Consider the following 17,332-nt stretch of genomic DNA (forward strand, 5'->3'; position numbering starts at 1 on the left):
CCAACATGGTGGACATTTTCCCTCTCAGAGTGAAAAGGGAGTGAAATTCTGCCGTGATCTTTCCATAAATAACCAGGTTGGGGAGTGGGAGAGGAAGGGCTGCAGCACCTGGGGAAGGCGCCCTTGGAAAGGTTCCTGGAAATGGAGAGGGGCTGGACAGGTTGGAGACAATGCTCGTGGAGCCCAGGATGCCCCCCCCCAGAGTTGGGCAGCTAGCCCCCTGCCTCTGAATCAGGGGTGATCAATGATGGAAAATTACTGCAGCAATTAAGTCCTTGTAAAATGATTGTGAACGTGTGTGTTTGTGTGTGTGTGTGTGTGCGCACGCACATGCGCGTGTCCTCACTTAAAAAAGACCATTTCTGTGCATTCTTGATTCTAGGACCCTCCTCTGCCTCCCTCTCCAAGAAATCCCATAGGACCCCGTACCTGATTTAGAACGTGTGAGAGACACTTCCCAGTGCCTGGCACGTGGTGGGAGCTCAGCACATGTAAACTCCTTTCCTCTGACCACTCAAAATGGCCACCTGTGGGGCAGGCCAACAGGGGCTTCCCCAGTCTCAGAGCTGATGGGCATCTGGTCCCTGCCTCCCCCTTCCTTCTCTGGCTGATGACAAATACCTGAATGTCATCACATCCTCTGTGTCCTCATCTGTTATTCTCGGACACAGGCAGGGGAGGGTATGGAGTAGTCCCCCTTCAACAGAGGCGGCCTTTCTTGGGATGTGGGCTGGCTGGTGTTGGTCCGAGGATGGATGCTGAGGGTGAGGCACTCATCCTGCTAGTCGGGCTGGATGCTGGCAGGAGGGTGGGGTGAGGAGGGGCGGAGCTTCCAGAACAAAGGAGAATAGGGAGCCCAGGAGCCAGCATCAAAAAGGCTCTGCAGAGCCCAAGCAGCCCACAGCACTGCCTGCCTCTGCCCAGCCATCAGCCAGCCAGCCGAAGGCGCCTGCTCCCTCCTGCTTGCCCAAGGCCGGGCAAGTCAGCTCCACTCTGCTTCGAGAGGCCCTGTTTTCCAGCGTGATTGCGCCGACACTGCTCTGTGGCTTTCTCTTCTTGGCGTGGGTTGCTGCTAAAGTTCCAGAGGAGAGCAGCGGGATGGCCGGGAGTGGAGCCAGGAGTGAGGAAGGCCGCCGGCAGCATGCCTTCATCCCAGAACCCTTTGATGGAGCCAATATCGTCCCAAACCTCTGGCTGCGACGCTTTGAAGTCATCAACGACCTCAACCATTGGGACCATATCACCAAGCTAAGGTTCCTGAAAGAGTCCCTCAGAGGAAAGGCCCTGGATGTCTACAATGGGCTCGGTCCCCAGGACCAAGGAGACTACGAGATTGTGAAAGAGACCCTCTTGAAGGCCTTCGGGGTCCCTGGGGCTGCCCCCAGCCACCTGCCCAAAGAGATCGTCTTTGCCTGCAGCATGGGTAAGGGCTACTATCTCAAGGGGAAGATTGGCAAAGTGCCCGTGAGGTTCCTGGTGGACTCTGGGGCCCAGGTCTCTGTGGTCCACCCGAGCTTGTGGGAGGAGGTCACCGATGGCGATCTGGACACCCTGCAGCCCTTTGAGAACGTGGTGAAGGTGGCCAATGGTGCCGAAATGAAGATCCTGGGTGTCTGGGATACAGCGGTGTCCCTAGGCAAGCTGAAACTGAAGGCACAGTTCCTAGTGGCCAACGCAAGTGCTGAGGAAGCCATCATCGGCACCGATGTGCTCCAGGACCACAACGCTGTCCTCGACTTTGAGCACCGCACCTGCACCCTGAAAGGGAAGAAGTTCCGCCTGCTGCCTGTGGGAGGGTCCCTGGAAGATGAGTTTGACCTGGAGCTCATAGAGGAGGAACCCTCCTCAGAAGGGCGGCAAGAGCTCTCCCACTGAGAAGCCTCCTTTTCTTTACCCTCTTAAATATTGGTGGGGAGACCCACTGGGGGGAGGGGCACATATCCTCAGGGGAGTCACTGGGCTTGGCCAATCCACTGTATCAACTCTTGCCCTTCCCCCCGCCTCCCTCTGCAGGGGCCTTAATCTGCCCCTGGTTGGGGAGGCTTCCACTGAACAGGCACAGGTGAGGGAGAGCAGGCTGGCTTTAGAGGGACAGGGTCCCCATGGTCATCAAGCTGCTACTGATGCAAAGACTGGATGGCTGGAAGAGCTCCCAAGGAAGCTAAAATGTTTGTCTTTGAAAAACTGTGGGACCCCTCAGATCCCCTGAGGTATGGCTTGCTTACTCTCTGGTCCTCAAAGCCTGCTCAGCTGGGCTGGGTACTGGCTGCAGGGTCTTGGTGAGGGTCACAGTTGCTCTGGGACACCTCCCTGAACAGCCTTTCCACCTGGACAATGGTATTTTCTTTCTGTCATTTGCTTTGAAATCCATTGTGCCTTGTGCCAATAATTCAATTGCTGCAAACACCAATAAAGATTGATTCAGGAGAAAACCATGTAATGTGTTGATTGAGGATGAGTGGGATGTGAGAGGGTGGGGAATGCAGGGAGTCAGTGTCAGAGACAAGGGAGATTCAAGTGTCTACTGAGGGCCCAGCTGGAGGTATGAGAATATATCCACAGTGACGGCATGTCTTGGATTTTCTAAGACAGTGTCAGCATAAAATATTTGACTTATTCCATATAGAATTACTCTCATAATTTTGAATCGACATAATCTAATTATTTCCATCTGTAGTATTTTAGCATACAAATTGCCCCTATACCCCACAGTGGCTCTAAAGTTATATGTGAGCTGTCTTGATTGGAGATTGGGAAATTATGATTATGATCAACAGGAAAGTATCTGCTGGGCTAATAGTTTCTTGCAGCTGTCCAGGAGCGAGAACTTGGAGGCAGAAAGCAAGGCCAGGAGACAAGTGTTGACCTGCGTGGGGCAGCAAAAGGGCGTGCTGGAGGCCGGGGGAGGTGGTGAGAGGTCAGCTTCTCCCTGGAGGGACCTGGAACAGAGCCTGAAACTGGAGCGACCTGATGGAGGGGGTGGACATTCCCAGATCTGGAAATGGGGTATGCATCTTTTTTAGGGGCCCACCTCTTATTTGCTTCCAAATTCCTGTTTCTTTTTCTGGAATGCAGCAGGGCTGGGAATCTGAAAGCCCCCAACTCAAGGGGAGAAGCTCAGAGGACAAAAGTCTCCACAGAGGAGCCAGTTTGTTCCAAATCTCAGGCCTCCCCACCAAGCACATCAGGAGAGCCTGTTCTCAGGGCAGGATGGCCTGCATCCTCCAAACTGTGGGCCCAGGAAGATTGGTGCAAGGTCAGAGACCCAGACATGCAGGGATCCAGGTCCTCTTGATGGGGGTGTGAAGGACCATTTTCCATCCTCCAGGGTGGAATGAGCCTCTCAAAGTTCCCATCTGGACAGCTCCTGAGGGAAAGACAGAAGGCAGGGGTGAAGCCCCTGGACTTTTTGAAGCTGATCTGAGCCAGGATCAGCTGCTCCTCCCTGGCCCTTCTTCCCTTCGATTCCAGCTGTGATGCTCCTGGGAACCTGGCTCAGCCCCGAATCCCCAGGGCTTACCAAGGCCCCTTTCCTGGGCAGCCAAGCATTGTAACTGAAATTAGCTGCATCAGCCCCAGGGCATGTGGAGGGAAGGACTTCTGGTGTGGGATTGGGGGAAATCTCTTTCCAGAAGAGTGAGACCTAGAGAAGAGGGTGGGGGAACGGGAGAAGGCCATGGGGGAAGTGGAGAAGGGGTGGTCTCTGGATGCCTCCTGGGTCCTGCATTCCCCTTCTCAAATTAGATTTTCAGCCCTGCTCTCTGTGGCCTAACGCATGCTGCCCTCTCAGGGCTGAGCCCTGTCCGGAGGGAACAATCCAGGTGGCACCTCCCTGTGACCTATTTTCCTTCAGGTCCTTTGGATCCCAGCCACATGCTGGGTGGAAGGAGGGAGGGTGAAGAGTGGATAAGTGGGTGGGTGGAGAGCTGGGGAGGGGACCAGGGAATTGGTAGCCAAGCCAGAATTCCAGAGCAACACCCCAGCCTCCCTGACCTTCCCCACACACCACAGGGAGCAGAGCCCCGTCTTGTGCAGTTGTGAATGAGATTCTGTGTCCCAGCAGCAGACAGCGTCTTCCCCTGCTCTAAGTGAGGAGACCCTATCTGAGCCCCCAGGTCCCCAGCTGTCAGCCAGCTACCTCTCCTAGAGAACTGTGTGCACCCTGAGCAGGCCCAGCGAGGGGAGGGATCTGTGACATCTGAAACACGGCCCTCATGGAGGAAGGGACCACGTGGTGCTTCTTACCAGGAGGCCCCAGTGGGCCTGAGACAGCTGCTCTTGGGCGTGAGAGTGATCACAGCTGCAGATGCCTCAAGGTGGAACCTGGCTGCAGGACTATGAGCAGCTGCTCTCTGGGAAGCAGGTATCAAACAGAGATGCCTGGGAGAGAAGCCAGAAAAAATGGGTTGCGGCCACACCACAGAGGGCTTGCTGCCTGGGCGAGGAGTTCACACCTGCCTCCCACAGTGGGCGTTTGAACCATGGGGGAGCAGGAAGATTCATCTGGCTTCTGAGTATAGGTTGGAGTAAAGCAGCAGCAGAGGCCCCGCTTGGACGCCATGGCGGTCCTCAGACTCAGGGTCTGCATTTGCGATGATGGAAAGGAGGGAGCAGGATCAATGTGAAGCTTTAGTCTTTGTGAAGACAGCACATGATAATCACCACAGAAGACCAATGAACATCAGCTCCTCCGGTGGTCCCAAAGTGCAGCAGGCTTGGGAACCCATGGTCTAAATTCCAGTGGCATCTACCCCTGTGCTACCCAAAGTGTGATCCATGAACCAGCAGGAAGGCAGCATCAGCATCGCCTGGGAGCCTGTTGGGAATTGAGACCCTGCATCCCCACCCAGACCCGCGCCAGAATCTGCAGTGAACAAGATCCCCGAGTGATTCCAGGGCATATGAGAGTTTGAAAATCCCTGGCCTAGAAAATTCTAATGCCTCCAGTTAAGGGGCACTTATGAGCTGCCTTCTCTAATGACCACCACAAACTGAATGCATGCCAGTTCCCCAGACCATGCTAGAAAATTCTTTACGCTTTTATCCAGCAAATCTTTAAGTCTTAATTTCAGACTAACAGAAAAGTTGCAAGAGAAGTACAAAGAATTTCCAAATGTTTCACCCAGTTTCCCCAAACATTAACATTTTACGAATTAAGTTTATCATCGCTCTCACCCTCATTCTTTTTCTCTGTATCTGTATGAATACGAACCTTTGAAAACTGCAAATAGGATGCACTTTTATCTCTAAATACTTCGATGTGTATTTCCTCGGGGAAAAAAACAACAACGAGGGCATTCTCTTATATAACTGTGATGCAGTTATCAAAACCAGGAAGTTCACTGACACAAAACCACTGTTATCTGATCTTCAGACCTTATTCCAATGTTTCCAATTATCCCAACAAGAACATTTTTGGCCCCGAATCATTTTCTAGTCCAGGATCGAATCCAGCTACACATTGCATTTAGTTGGCATGTCTCTTTCATCTCCTTTAAACTGAATAATTTCTCTGTGTTTTCATGACCCTGACAGTTTTGAGGACACCTGGCCAGTTATTTTGTAGAATGTTCCTCAGTTTGGCTGGGTCTGGTGTTCAGTTGTGGTTAGATTCGGGCTGTGTGTTTGGGCAGGAATACCTAGAAGTGTTGGTGTGTCCTCAGCACATTGTAGCAGGAGGCACAAGTTGCCAACTTTTTCATCACTTGGTCAAAGTGCTATTTGCCAGATTTCTACTCTGTAGCTATTTTTTGCCCCCCCGTCATGAGTAAGTGTCTTGTGGGGAGACACTCTGAAGCCATATAAATATTCTGTTTCTCATCAGACTGTCACTACTGGACTCAGCACCCAATGATGAGCCTTGCCTGAATTGTCACTGTGATAGTTACCAAATGATGGCGAGCCTCCTCCTTCCCCCCCGCTCTTCTTCTTCTTCCTCCTCCTCCTCCTCTTCTTCTTCCTCCTCCTCTTCTTCTTTCTTCTTCTTCACAAGGTCTTGCTTTTCTGCCATAGCTGGTTTCAAACTCATGGCCTCAAATAATCCTCCTGACTCAGGCTTCCTAGTAGCTGAGCTTACAGGATGAATTCTATCCTTCTATACCTATTAGCTGGCACTCAGCTCTACAGAGGAGTTTTCCCTATTCATTTATTGGTTGATTTATACCATGTGGACACAGAGATTCTTATTTTTCAATGATTTATACTCATTTACAATCATTATTTATTTTGATGCTCAAATTGTTTTAGATTTGGCCATGGGAGCAGCCTTAAACTGGCTCCTGTCTCCTTGGGGAATGTCTCCTTGGGAAATGTCCCCATCATCAACGGAGCCCTTCCTTATTTTCCAGCACAAGATGTTTCAGGCTCATCTTGTCCCTTCCCTGCACCAGCCCTGAGATCAGCCATTTCTCCAAGGAGCCCTGGTTCCTTTGAGCAGGATCTGATATTCAGAAACAAGGATCTGGATGTCAGGTGTGTGCTTCTTGCTACTGGCATGCCATCACTCCCAGGACCTCTCAGTGGTCAGAGCTAAGAAGAAAACCATAGGGCACACTTCTCTGTATTTCTATCTCTCCCTCTCTCTATATATTAAAATGAGAGTTCATGCTAACACCTCCAATTCCAATCCCACACTTTAGGGCCTAGTCTGACCTTTCCCTTTATTTATTGTTTCTCATGTCACATGGTTAATGTGCCGATGTTGCAACAAGTGTGAGGGTGGCACATGCGCAAACACCCAATCATCACGCTTACCAGCTGCAAAAGGATCATAACCTTCCCCTCGATATTTGCAACTTATTTCTTTACTAACGAGAAGCCTGGCTCCAGGTTACTTATTTGCCCAGTTCTAAAATGCCCAGAAAGTAGTTTCCAAATTGCTAACTCATGCACCTATGGAAGAGAAGCCTGGAAGCAACCAGTTATTCAGATCACCCACCTAGTGCCAAGCATGGGTGGCCCCTGGCAGCAAATGAGAGAGACATGAGGAAGCCGAGTGCAGTTGTCTGCAGGAGAGCAGAAGCCTCCGAGGTGTACAGGGCTTGCCTTGAGGACCAGTGTGAAGGTGTGTCCTCATCTGAGGACACAATGTGTCCATCAAGTGGGCAGCTGGAGTCACAGACCAAAGGCCATGAGTCCCGTCCTTTGGCCATGTGAGGGAAGAGGTGACCTGGTCTGCCCACCTGGTCCTCCACCACTGAGGAGCTGATGCCAGCCCACATTCCAGACCCGTCAATCACTGCAGCTGTACTGAGTCCACTGTTGCCGAGCAACCTCGGGTAAGGAAGCCTCTTGGCTGGGTAGCAAGGAGGGCAGACACTGGTCAGGCCACTGTGACCATCCACTCCACCTGGCTATTATGATTTTCACTGAGGGCTAATCAATTGGTTCTCAAGTTTTGACTGCTCAGATATTGTGGCTCAGCAACCCCTAAGCCTGAATTGTGCAACTCTGAGCTGGGCTGTGGTGACTTCTCCAAGGCACAGGTGGTGCTCTTCCCATCTCTTGGAGCTCCTAGCAGAGCCTCTCCCTGCACTGGGAAGAGTGTGAAGGGAGCCGGGTCCTCTAGGACAGTCTGGGAGAGGGAGACAGGCAGGGCTTAGACTGACCCCGTGCTGTGCTCCTCCCAGTCCTGTGCTGAGTGGGATGTCGGGGAGTCAGGAACAGCTCCCTAGAGATCTTTGAGTCTTAAAAGATGAATGTGTGGAGGTTTTCCAGGAATATATGGGGTAGAGGGAAGACAGGGAAGAAAACAGGGAGGCAAGGACCAGCCTGCTGGTGTCAGCTAACGGAGACAGAGGAGAAGACAGGGGCCAGCATGGATGCTCTCATATGGCCTTGAGGGAAGTCCAGGAGACCAGGAAGGTTGCATTTTTTTCAGTTCTAAAATGCACTCAATTCAAAAGTGTGTTTTAAGTTTATTAATATTTTTGGAGGAAAGAACAACCACCTCTGCAACTTAAATGTATATACCAATGGTATATTTGGATCTAAGAAGCAGTAAAAGGGGGAACTGGAGGTAAAACAGAGAAACTACCTGACTTCTCAAGGACCAGCTCATATCCATGCCGCTGCCTGGTGGGCAGGGCTGCAAAGGATTCTGGGACTGTGTTCAGACACAGCCAGCGAGATGCTGTGATTGATTAGTGATATCTACCCTGGGAGCAGGAGTGGAGACTGGGCCTTGGCTTCCTCTTCGGTGGGCCATGAGGAGCCTTCATCCTTAGGTAATGGGGTGCCAGGGCAGAGCTGGAGGCAGGGATGTGGCACAATGGCATCTGCATCATGAGATGCATCTGAACCTCAGTTTACAAACTCATAGATGTTGATGTGAGAGATGTCATTTAAGAAAGTTTTCCATAATTAAAGTGAATTGGCTGGGCGAGGTGGCTCATGCCTGTGATTCTAGCACTTTGTCAGGCCGAGGCAGGCAGACCACCTGAGGTCAGGAGTTGGAGACCAGCCTGGCCAACATGGTGAAACCCTGTCTCTACTGAAAATACAAAAACATTAGCCAGGCCTGGTGGTGTAAACCTGGAATCCCAGCTACTCGGGAAGCTGAGGCAGGAGAATCACTTGAACCTGGGAGGTGGAGGTTGCGGTGAGCCAAGATGGCACCACTGCACTCCAGCCTGGGTGACAGAGTGAGGCTTGCTCTCAAAAAAAAAAAAAAAAAAAAAAAAAAAAAAAAAAACCAAAAAAAAAAAAAAAAAAAAAAAAGCAAATTAAGTCCAACTCTGAGTCCCCATTCAGCCAGGCATTTGAGAAATTCATTGTCAGTCACTTTGGCAGGCTTTTTTTACCCTGGTTTGGGGGAAAGGTCCCAGAAACTTATGCAGCAATGAAGCATTGGAGAAACGGGCCCCTGCAAATCGTGGCCACCCAGTCGCAGTGGCATTGTGCCCATGGAAATGTCCAGCATCCATGCACATGTGAGCCCTTCCTGCCACAAGTTTGTGCTGCTTTCTGTGCCATGCACAGGGCACAAGGAGGCCCCGACTCAGATCTTGCCTCCCTAGGGACACCAGTCACCCACCCCTTGTCATGTCCTGCTACTTGCTTGGAGCGAGGCTATTGATAGGTGTGTGGGTGCCAGTTGTCCCTGGGACTGACCACCGTCCACCCCCATCAAGCCAGATCTGCCCTCTGCAGAGTCCCTTACTCACTCTGAGACCGCCCACAGCTCCCTGTCCAGAGCACTCCGACATACGCATCCATGGTTTAGGCAGGTACAGAAGACGGGGAAGAAGAGCATCTTGTGTCTTACACGCAACACTGGCTTTTGGCCCAGTACAGTGAAAGTCCTGGCTACTTGCCTGAGCTGGGAGAAACAGGAGAAAATCAAAGAGCAAAAGCAGACCTTTGTGTTTTCCTGTTTCACCTACTCTGCACCCCCTGGAGGGAGGCAGGGCAGAAGGCCTGATGGAGTGAGGTTGTGCCTTGGGGATTCTGTGCTGCCCTGGTGCAGGCTGAAGAGGCTATGCCAGCTAGTAAGAAGGGGGAACCGATTCCAAAGGGAACATGAAAGAGGAACCAACAGGACTTGGGGGCATTTGTTATGGAGGTGAGAGAGGGACAGGTCCAAGGCAGTATTGGGAATGTCTGGAGACATTTTTGGTTGTCACATCTTCCAGGGGATAGAGGGGGACCATTGGCATGTAGCAGGTAAAGGCCAGAGGCTATGAAACATCCTACAATACACCAAACAAGCCCCACGACAAAGAATCACCCAGCCCCAGAAGAAGTCACTCTCAGCTTGCTGATGTGGCAATCTCTTTTCTCTTTTCTTTACTTTCTTCCCTTCCCTTTCTCTTCTTTTCCTTTCTTTTTCTTTTTCTTTTCTTACACAATCTGTGTTATCCCAGGCTGGAGTGCAGTGGCACAATCACAGCTCATTGTGGCCTCCACCTCCCAGGCTCAAACAATCCTCTTCTGTCAGCCCCCTGGGTAGCTGGGACCATAGACATGCACCACCACGCCTAATTTTTGTATTTTTTGTGCAGACCGGGTTTTGCCATGTTGCCCAGACTGGTCTCAAACTCCTGGGCTCAAGCAATCTTGCCGCCCAAAGTGTTGGGATTACAGGCGAGAGCCACTGCACCCAGCCAGGCAATTTCCTATAAAGTAGGTTTTATCCCCATTTAGTAGATCGGAAGTTGAGATTGGGAAAGGTTAATTTGCCCAATGTTGTGCAAATGGTAAGTGGCTGAACTGACCTTGGAATTTAATCTGGCTTGACTTTGGAGCACTCAATTTTGTCAGCTGGAACAGTTTGGACAAACAAAGATTTTATTAAAATGAATTTAGGTTGTTTTCATCCATTATAAACAGAGCAAGGCAAGACAAAGTGGGTGAAAATGAATTTGAAAAGCTAAGGTAACTAACAACTAGGTCTTGGTTAACTAAGCAGTATTTGCAAAACTCAGAAACTGTTAACTGTGGTTGGAAACATTCATTCTAAAAATCAATTTATAAAAATAAAAAATTCACCAAAAAAATTTGTCAGACAAGTATAGCAGACATAATTGGCTGAAAATAAATGAGGAGAGAAAAAAACCCTAATACTCCTAACGCTCTTTTTTGATTGTTTGTTTTTATTGCTTTGTTTATTCTTTCATGGCTTAAATTCCTTTTAGTATTTTGTTTTTAATTACAAAAACAATGAGTGAGCCTTGCAGGAAAAGCAGCAGAAACTTCAGTCAGTTTATATCTATCTATATCTGTCTCTATATCTACATATCGCCTGTGTGTATATGTATAATATATACACACAGTTGTGTTTTTGTGGGTGCTTACTTTATAATAACTCATTAAACAGCCCCTTTATGTTTTATGCACTTTTACACACACACACACACACACACACACACACACACACACACAGATTTCATATAGCTATAAAAACTTTGAACCACTCACCCTGCTTAGGGTTTTTAGAAAGTAAGCTATTACTTTATATTTTGTATAAATATGCTTTATACGAATATAAAATTACTTTATATTTTGTATGCTTTAGTATTTTTCCAGAACTTTCTCTATATTCACTCTTATGAATGCATTTTCTTTCGTTCTTTCTCTTTCATTTTCTCATTCTTGCCTTTTCTTTCTCTCCTTTGAACAAAAATAGGATTACAGGGTAATTTCTGTTTTGTAAACTTTCATACTTTATTAAACCAATCTTCTATTGGTTGGAGTGCAATGGCACGATCTCGGCTCATTGCAAACTCTACCTCCTGGGTTCAAGTGACTCTCCTGCCTCAGCCTCCTGAGTAGCTGGGATTACAGGCGCCAGCCATCACGCCTAGCTAATTATTGTATGTTTAGTAGAGATGAGGGTTTTACCATGTTGGCCAGGCTGGTCTGGAACTCCTGACCTCAAGTGATCCGCCTGCCTTGGCCTCCCAAAGTGCTGAGATTACAGGTGTGAGCCACTGCGTCTGGCCTCCCCTATTTTCTAACATTTATATTGTTTTCAACATTTGGCTGTTATAAACCTCACAGTACAGTAATGAAAAGGAATGTACTGCAACCACACAACAAAAACAAATGTCAGTGTTGAGTGAAAGAAGCCAGACACAAAACACATAAAATATGATTTTGTTTGTGTCACATTCTCAGACAGGCAACCCTAATGCCCAGGCTTAGAGATGCATTCTTAGGAGGCAAAAGGACAAAGGCAAAAGGACGTGGTTACCCCAGCAGCGGGGTGGCTATGTCCTTCAGTGCCAACGAGGGTGTTGTCAGGGACACTCATGGGTACCTGGGAGCTAGTGACATCCTGGCTGTTCACTAGTTGTGTTTTTGTGGGTGCTTACTTTACAATAACTCATTAAACAGCACCCTTATGTTTTATGCACTTTTACATATACATGTGCCAGTCGGGCGTGGTGGCTCACACCTGTAATCCCAGCACTTTGGGAGACTGAGGCGGGCAGATCACGTGAGGTCAGGTGTTTGAGACCAGCCTGGCCAACATGGCGAAACCCTGTCTCTACTAAAAACACAAAAATTAGCTGGGCGTGATGGCATGTGCCTCTAGTCCCAGCTACTTGGGAGGCTGAGGCAGGGGAATCACTTGAACCCAGGAGGTGGAGGTTGTAGTGAGCTAAGATCATGCTATTGCACTCCAGCCTGGGCAAAAGAGTGAGACCCTATCTCAAAAAAACAAAAAACAAAAACAAACAAAAAAAACAAATACATATACGTGTGCCAAATTATGATAAGAAAATGTTTAAAATGAACAGAATGAAAATACATAACTAAAAAATTAACTAGAAATTAAAAGCACAGGATAAAACTAAATATCCTGAAATTTATAAGCAAAATACTTGAAAAGGCACAAAACGATGCAATTCACCTTCATGCTGCATGAAAATTGCAATTTTTGATAAATAATGTGGAGTATACTTGTAGACCAAATTGTCCTTTGGGCTGAATTGTTTCCTCTGCAAACTTTTTCTCAACCAAATTATTTTCTGTCACATTGCTTTTGTTTGTGAACTAGTCACCAGGATTCTTCCAAAGCCAAGGCATTTTCTGTGGCCCTCACCATTCTGTACAACTCTGATGGTGATCAAGTCTTTAGTTTTTAGTAAAAACCTCACCGGCTGTGTTTCACCATCTCTGCTTGGGGCCACATGATACTGGACACTCTTGCTCTGCCTTAGCTCTGAGTCTGAAGTTCACCTCTGTCTTTCTTAAAAAGCATTTATTCATTGATTCATTCATTCATCCATTTGGGAATCCATCCACCAGTGCCATCGCTGAGCACCCACAGGCATGGTCCTGGGCACTGGCTCAAAGCCGCAGGGGGCCTGCAGTCTGCTCCGGCAGAGCTTCGTGTGAACATCAACCAGGTAAAATACAAGGTGTCAGGTGGTGGTAAGAGAAAGTGAAATGCATCACTGCGGGGACAGCAGATATTTCATACAGGTGGAGTGGCCGGGGGGGGCGGGGGGGGGGCTCAAGAACACGGGGACGTTTGCACGGCGACCGGAGTGAAGAGCGAAGCTCAGTCTGCCGCGAGGGTGCAGGGGAGCGGCCAGGCAGGCGCCCCAAGTGGGGGCCCCCAGGTGTCGGGGAAGAGTGAGTGAGGAGAGGGGTGGAAGATGGGTGGGGGGTGGCCAGGGCCTGATTAGATGGGAATCCGCCGTGGGGTAGGCCTGGGTGCTGTCAGCGGGACAGCATTCGCGGGACGGCAGGGTTTACAGGGGACGCGGGGGGCGTGGGCAGAGCGGGGAGAGAGGGAGAGCAGCTCGGAGGCTTCGGTGGGGTCTGGTGGCCCCGGGGGCAGGGCAGCCCTCTCCCTTGGGGCCTCTACCTGCGACCAGAGGGCTTCACTCTGTGTGTGAGCAGCCAGTCCCCTTTCTTCCAGGGCGCCCGGTAATCAGCACCACCCTCCGTGGATGCAGCCTTCCCAGCCAAGCCCGGAGCCTCCACTGATCCCTCCTAAAGGCATCTTGTCCAGGCTGCCCCCGGCTGGGAGCTATCAAGCACTTTTGGATCCTGGTTCTATGAGGCCCCCAGTGCCATCTGGCAAGCTCGGGGTCTTCCCTAGATGTAGAGAATGTGCCGTCCCTATCCGACTGCAAGTGGCTGTATTGACGTTGAGTGGAACAGGCTATGGACAGTGTCTCCTCCATGCCCCTGGACAGCTTCCTGCAGGTGACCTGTCTCCACTAATCTAACCTTGGTGGGGCCAGGAGGAATGGGGTAATAAAATACCGAAATTTAAAAGTGATTGCTTTTGATTGTTTGTTTGAGACAGGGTCTCACTCTGTGGCCTAGGCTGGAGTGTGGTGGTGCAATCACAGCTCGCTGCAGCCCTGACCTCCCTGGGCTCAAGGAATTCTCCTGCCTCAGCCTCCCAAGTAGCTGGGACCAGGCGTAGGCTACCACCTCGGCTAGTTTTTGTTTTTGAGTGATAGGTCTCCTTCTGTCTCCCGGGCTTACTTTTAAAAAATCTGTCACAGAGTGGATTCAAAGCTAGTTCTATACAATCATTACGCTCATTTACTTGCAATCCAATGAGCTTTCTCTAGTTGAGGAGAAAGGGTGGCAGTCCTTCCTGTTTCTGACGGGGACTCAGACCCAGCTCAGCATTGCCACTGCCTCTGGCCTCTGTGGAAAGCCCCAGAGAAGCCCCAATTCTTCTAGACAGGTGGGAGGATTTCCAGCCCCGGGCAGCTCCCTTCCAGTCCCTGGCTAGTATGTTTCTATAACTAAAAAAACCAAAAACAACAACAACAAAAACCCTCACACTCACCTCCCCTCTCCACACTCTTGACCCCAATAACCTCACTCCTGCTTAGTCAACCTCACTTCCATCTGCTTGCAAAAGCATGTTTTATTTTACACAGTGACTCCGCATGGCAGTATCCTCTTGTTCTCTACAAAGGTGGATCGGAAGTGACTTTCAAAATTACAAATAGTAAAATAGGAAAAATGTTGAGTAAAAGTCAAGGCCAGAGAAAAGACTAAGGGGAAACTGTGTCCCAAACATGCAAATTACAGGTTCTCACAAAATTACTAAAGGTGAAGTGTGAATTTGGCTCTGAGCTTCCTGGCAGCCAAAGGAAGAAGAGAAAGATGATCTATTGCATGATTCACTGTTTCCCTGAGGTAAACACACCCATTTTTCAGGGGAAAGCAGTGGGATTGCTGCAATCTTCCAAAAGAATACTTTTCCCTGACGTTAGAAAGTCCACACTTTTCTAACGAGAAAGCAGGGCCAGGTCCTATCCCGACTGTCTCTTTACATTTCCCGTGAGGCCTCTTCTGGGCCCCATGCTGTTCCATGCCCTGTGCTAGTCTGGTAGCTTCTTTGACCAAAGCTTTTAACTGCAAAGCAGCCAAGAATTGTCACAACCTCCGCAGTTGCTCAGAGGTCATGCTTGAAGTGTGGAGTTGCCCCTGTCTGGCTAGCGCTCTAGCTACCGTTGTTCTGAATTTGCTGTGCAAAAAGGTACATGTGAATGCTGGAACCGAAGTCATCTTGCACTCTTCTGGTGAGATACTTGCAATATGCAGGCATTTTAGCAAGGGCTTCCCTCTGTCTCTCTCTGAGCCACCTCTGGACAGCCTGGTTTCTCTTCTGTGAGAGGAGGTGGCCTGCAGGACTGGAGGGGTCTTCGGATTCACTGCGACTTTCTGAACAGCACCTAGGTGAGGTACCACCTGGAAAATGTCCACTCCCCCACTGTCAATGCCCACATTCTATCCCTGAGTCACCCTCTTCTCTGCTCCCCTTTTTGGTTTGACCACTTCCTGCCCACTGTTTGTTTTCTAAACAGCACAGTCAGAATGACATATTTGAACACTCCCCTACCCTCTAATGTAATTCTCCCTTCCAGGCTTGTTTCTTCTCTGAGTGTTGGAATTTCGTATTCCGAAAATCCAAGTCACGTGCCAGATAGTGTTTGAACATTCTCTCGTTGGCTGGGAAAATGATCATAATTGCTCAAATGTACTGAATGCTTTCTGCATGTCAGGCACCAGGAAAAGCTGTTTGCATACTTTACCTTACTTAATCCCCCCAACAGCCCTGAGAAGTACATGCTGTTGTTATCCTCATTCTGCAGACCGGGTCCACAGAGCCCTAGATACTTGCCTGGGGTCACCCAGGGTGTAAGGGTGGAGCTGGCATCGGCCCTTAGCTCCGTCTGACCAGAGTCTGTGCATGTGACCATCATCCAGGACCACTTTCCGGGGTACCTAGGGGACATGGGCACTCCCCTTGAGATCCTGTTTTCACTTGGCCAGCCCATCTGTCTCTGTTGGTCATAATTGGCTACAATGCTTCACAGCAGCGGTGTTTTCTACCTTCTGGGGGATGAGAGCATGAGTGCGGGAAGGTGAGTGTGTTGGATTTTCTGCTTGTAACTAAACTCCCCAGCAGATGTTGGGCCTCCCGTGCCCACTGGCCACTGTGCATGGCTGGGGGCCGCCTCCAGGTATCACCCAGCCCAGCCATCTGGCTGCCCAATGGGGTTGGTTGGCCAGTGCCTTTCTGTTTCCCCTGTCCCTCAGGCCTTCCCAGGTGCCTTCTCTTCCAGGCTGGCCGCTTTCTTTGAAGGCAGACATATTTCTGACACAGAGCTCCCTGCGTTGACTGTCTTCCTCACCTTTGCCCCCAGGCGAGGCCAAGAGCATCCTATAAAATCCCCCTTACCTTTTCTCCAGGGCCTGAGTGGGCCACTCCAGCTCCAATGCCCCCAGCCTACCCGCACTGACCTGGCCTCAGGTGCATGCCCTTGGCCTCCATGCTGGCTCTTCCTGCGGTCATCCCTTTGCATGAGATGGCTGGCATGTCCCACTAAATCCTGAGCCTGTCTTCACCAGACATACTGCCTTCACCCATGGCGGGGGAGGCTCCTGGAAGCTTCAGCCAGTTAGAGCCTGCCCTGCCGTCTGTCTGAAAAGGGGTTAGTCACTCTGTCCCAACATAAAGCTTCTCTTTCCTCTGGGCAACATGTTCAACCCAGTCAGCAGGCGCATCTACCTGATCTGGGTCCACAAGGACACTCACAGAGGTAATGACTCTAGAATTCTGCATGGAACAGAGTGGGCAGGGAGCTGATTGCCACCAAGTCTGGGCTGAGCCCTGAACAATACTTCCTGCAGAGACCCTGCCTGTGGGACCCTTGGCCACTGGAAGCCGAATGTCCTTTACTTTTATATATTTTTTATTTTTTTTATAATTTTGACTTTTATTTTAGGTTCAAGGAGTGGATGTGCTGGTTACATGGGTTTATTTAGCTTTAGTTTTTAAAGACAGGGTCTCATTCTGTTGCCCAGGCTGGAGTGTGGTGGTACAATCAACTCACAGCGTCCTCCAACTCCTGCGCTCCCCTCCTCCCACCTCAGCCTCCAGGGTAGCTGGAAAAAAAGACACAGGCCCAAGTGTCTTTTATTGATGAGAAAGCCTAAGTGGGCAATGGGCCTCCCATAGTCTCTTGGCAGAGAGCCTTGGTGTGTCCCTCCTCATCTAGGTCATAGTGACTTCGAAGAGGTGGCCCAAAGCCGCACTGGGTAATGGAGACTCCAAGGCTTAAGTTGAAGTCAAGTCATGTATGGTAAATACTGGTTGAATAAGTGATGTCACAGGGTTCACCACCAAGAAGACATGGGATAGGGAGAGTGTCTCCTCTGAGCGCATGCTGGTTTACTCCCACCAGATCCCCAGGAGGATCAGCAGTTGGGAGTCCTTCTTCGCAATAGGCCCAGAGGGAAGTTAAGATTGAGAGGAGAGCCGTGACTTAGTAATTGTATTGGTTTTTTTTTTTTTTTTTTTTTTTTTTTTTTTTTTTTTTTTTTTTTTTTTTTTTTTTTTTTT

At 49.5% G+C, this 17,332-nt stretch overlaps 1 protein-coding gene and 1 pseudogene across 1 annotated transcript; one reads left to right on the forward strand and one right to left on the reverse strand.

Moving 5' to 3' along the window:
• Window positions 1–260: 260 nt before the first annotated feature.
• Window positions 261–2,427, forward strand: ASPRV1 (aspartic peptidase retroviral like 1). Its single transcript, XM_017522045.1, has one exon. It carries the CDS (start codon window positions 1,099–1,101, stop codon window positions 1,873–1,875), a length of 777 nt encoding a protein of 258 aa, XP_017377534.1. The 5' UTR covers window positions 261–1,098; the 3' UTR covers window positions 1,876–2,427.
• Window positions 2,428–6,676: 4,249 nt separating this feature from the next.
• LOC119470164 lies at window positions 6,677–6,768 on the reverse strand (annotated as a pseudogene).
• Window positions 6,769–17,332: the final 10,564 nt, after the last annotated feature.

This window comes from Cebus imitator, unplaced genomic scaffold (genome assembly GCF_001604975.1).
Source record: "Cebus imitator isolate Cc_AM_T3 unplaced genomic scaffold, Cebus_imitator-1.0 Scaffold23, whole genome shotgun sequence".
Taxonomy (NCBI): domain Eukaryota; kingdom Metazoa; phylum Chordata; class Mammalia; order Primates; family Cebidae; genus Cebus; species Cebus imitator.

What these genes read in the sequence shown, in the direction of transcription:
- ASPRV1 (XM_017522045.1), top strand. Translation starts at nt 1,099, where the DNA reads ATGGCCGGGAGTGGAGCCAGGAGTGAGGAAGGCCGCCGGCAGCATGCC.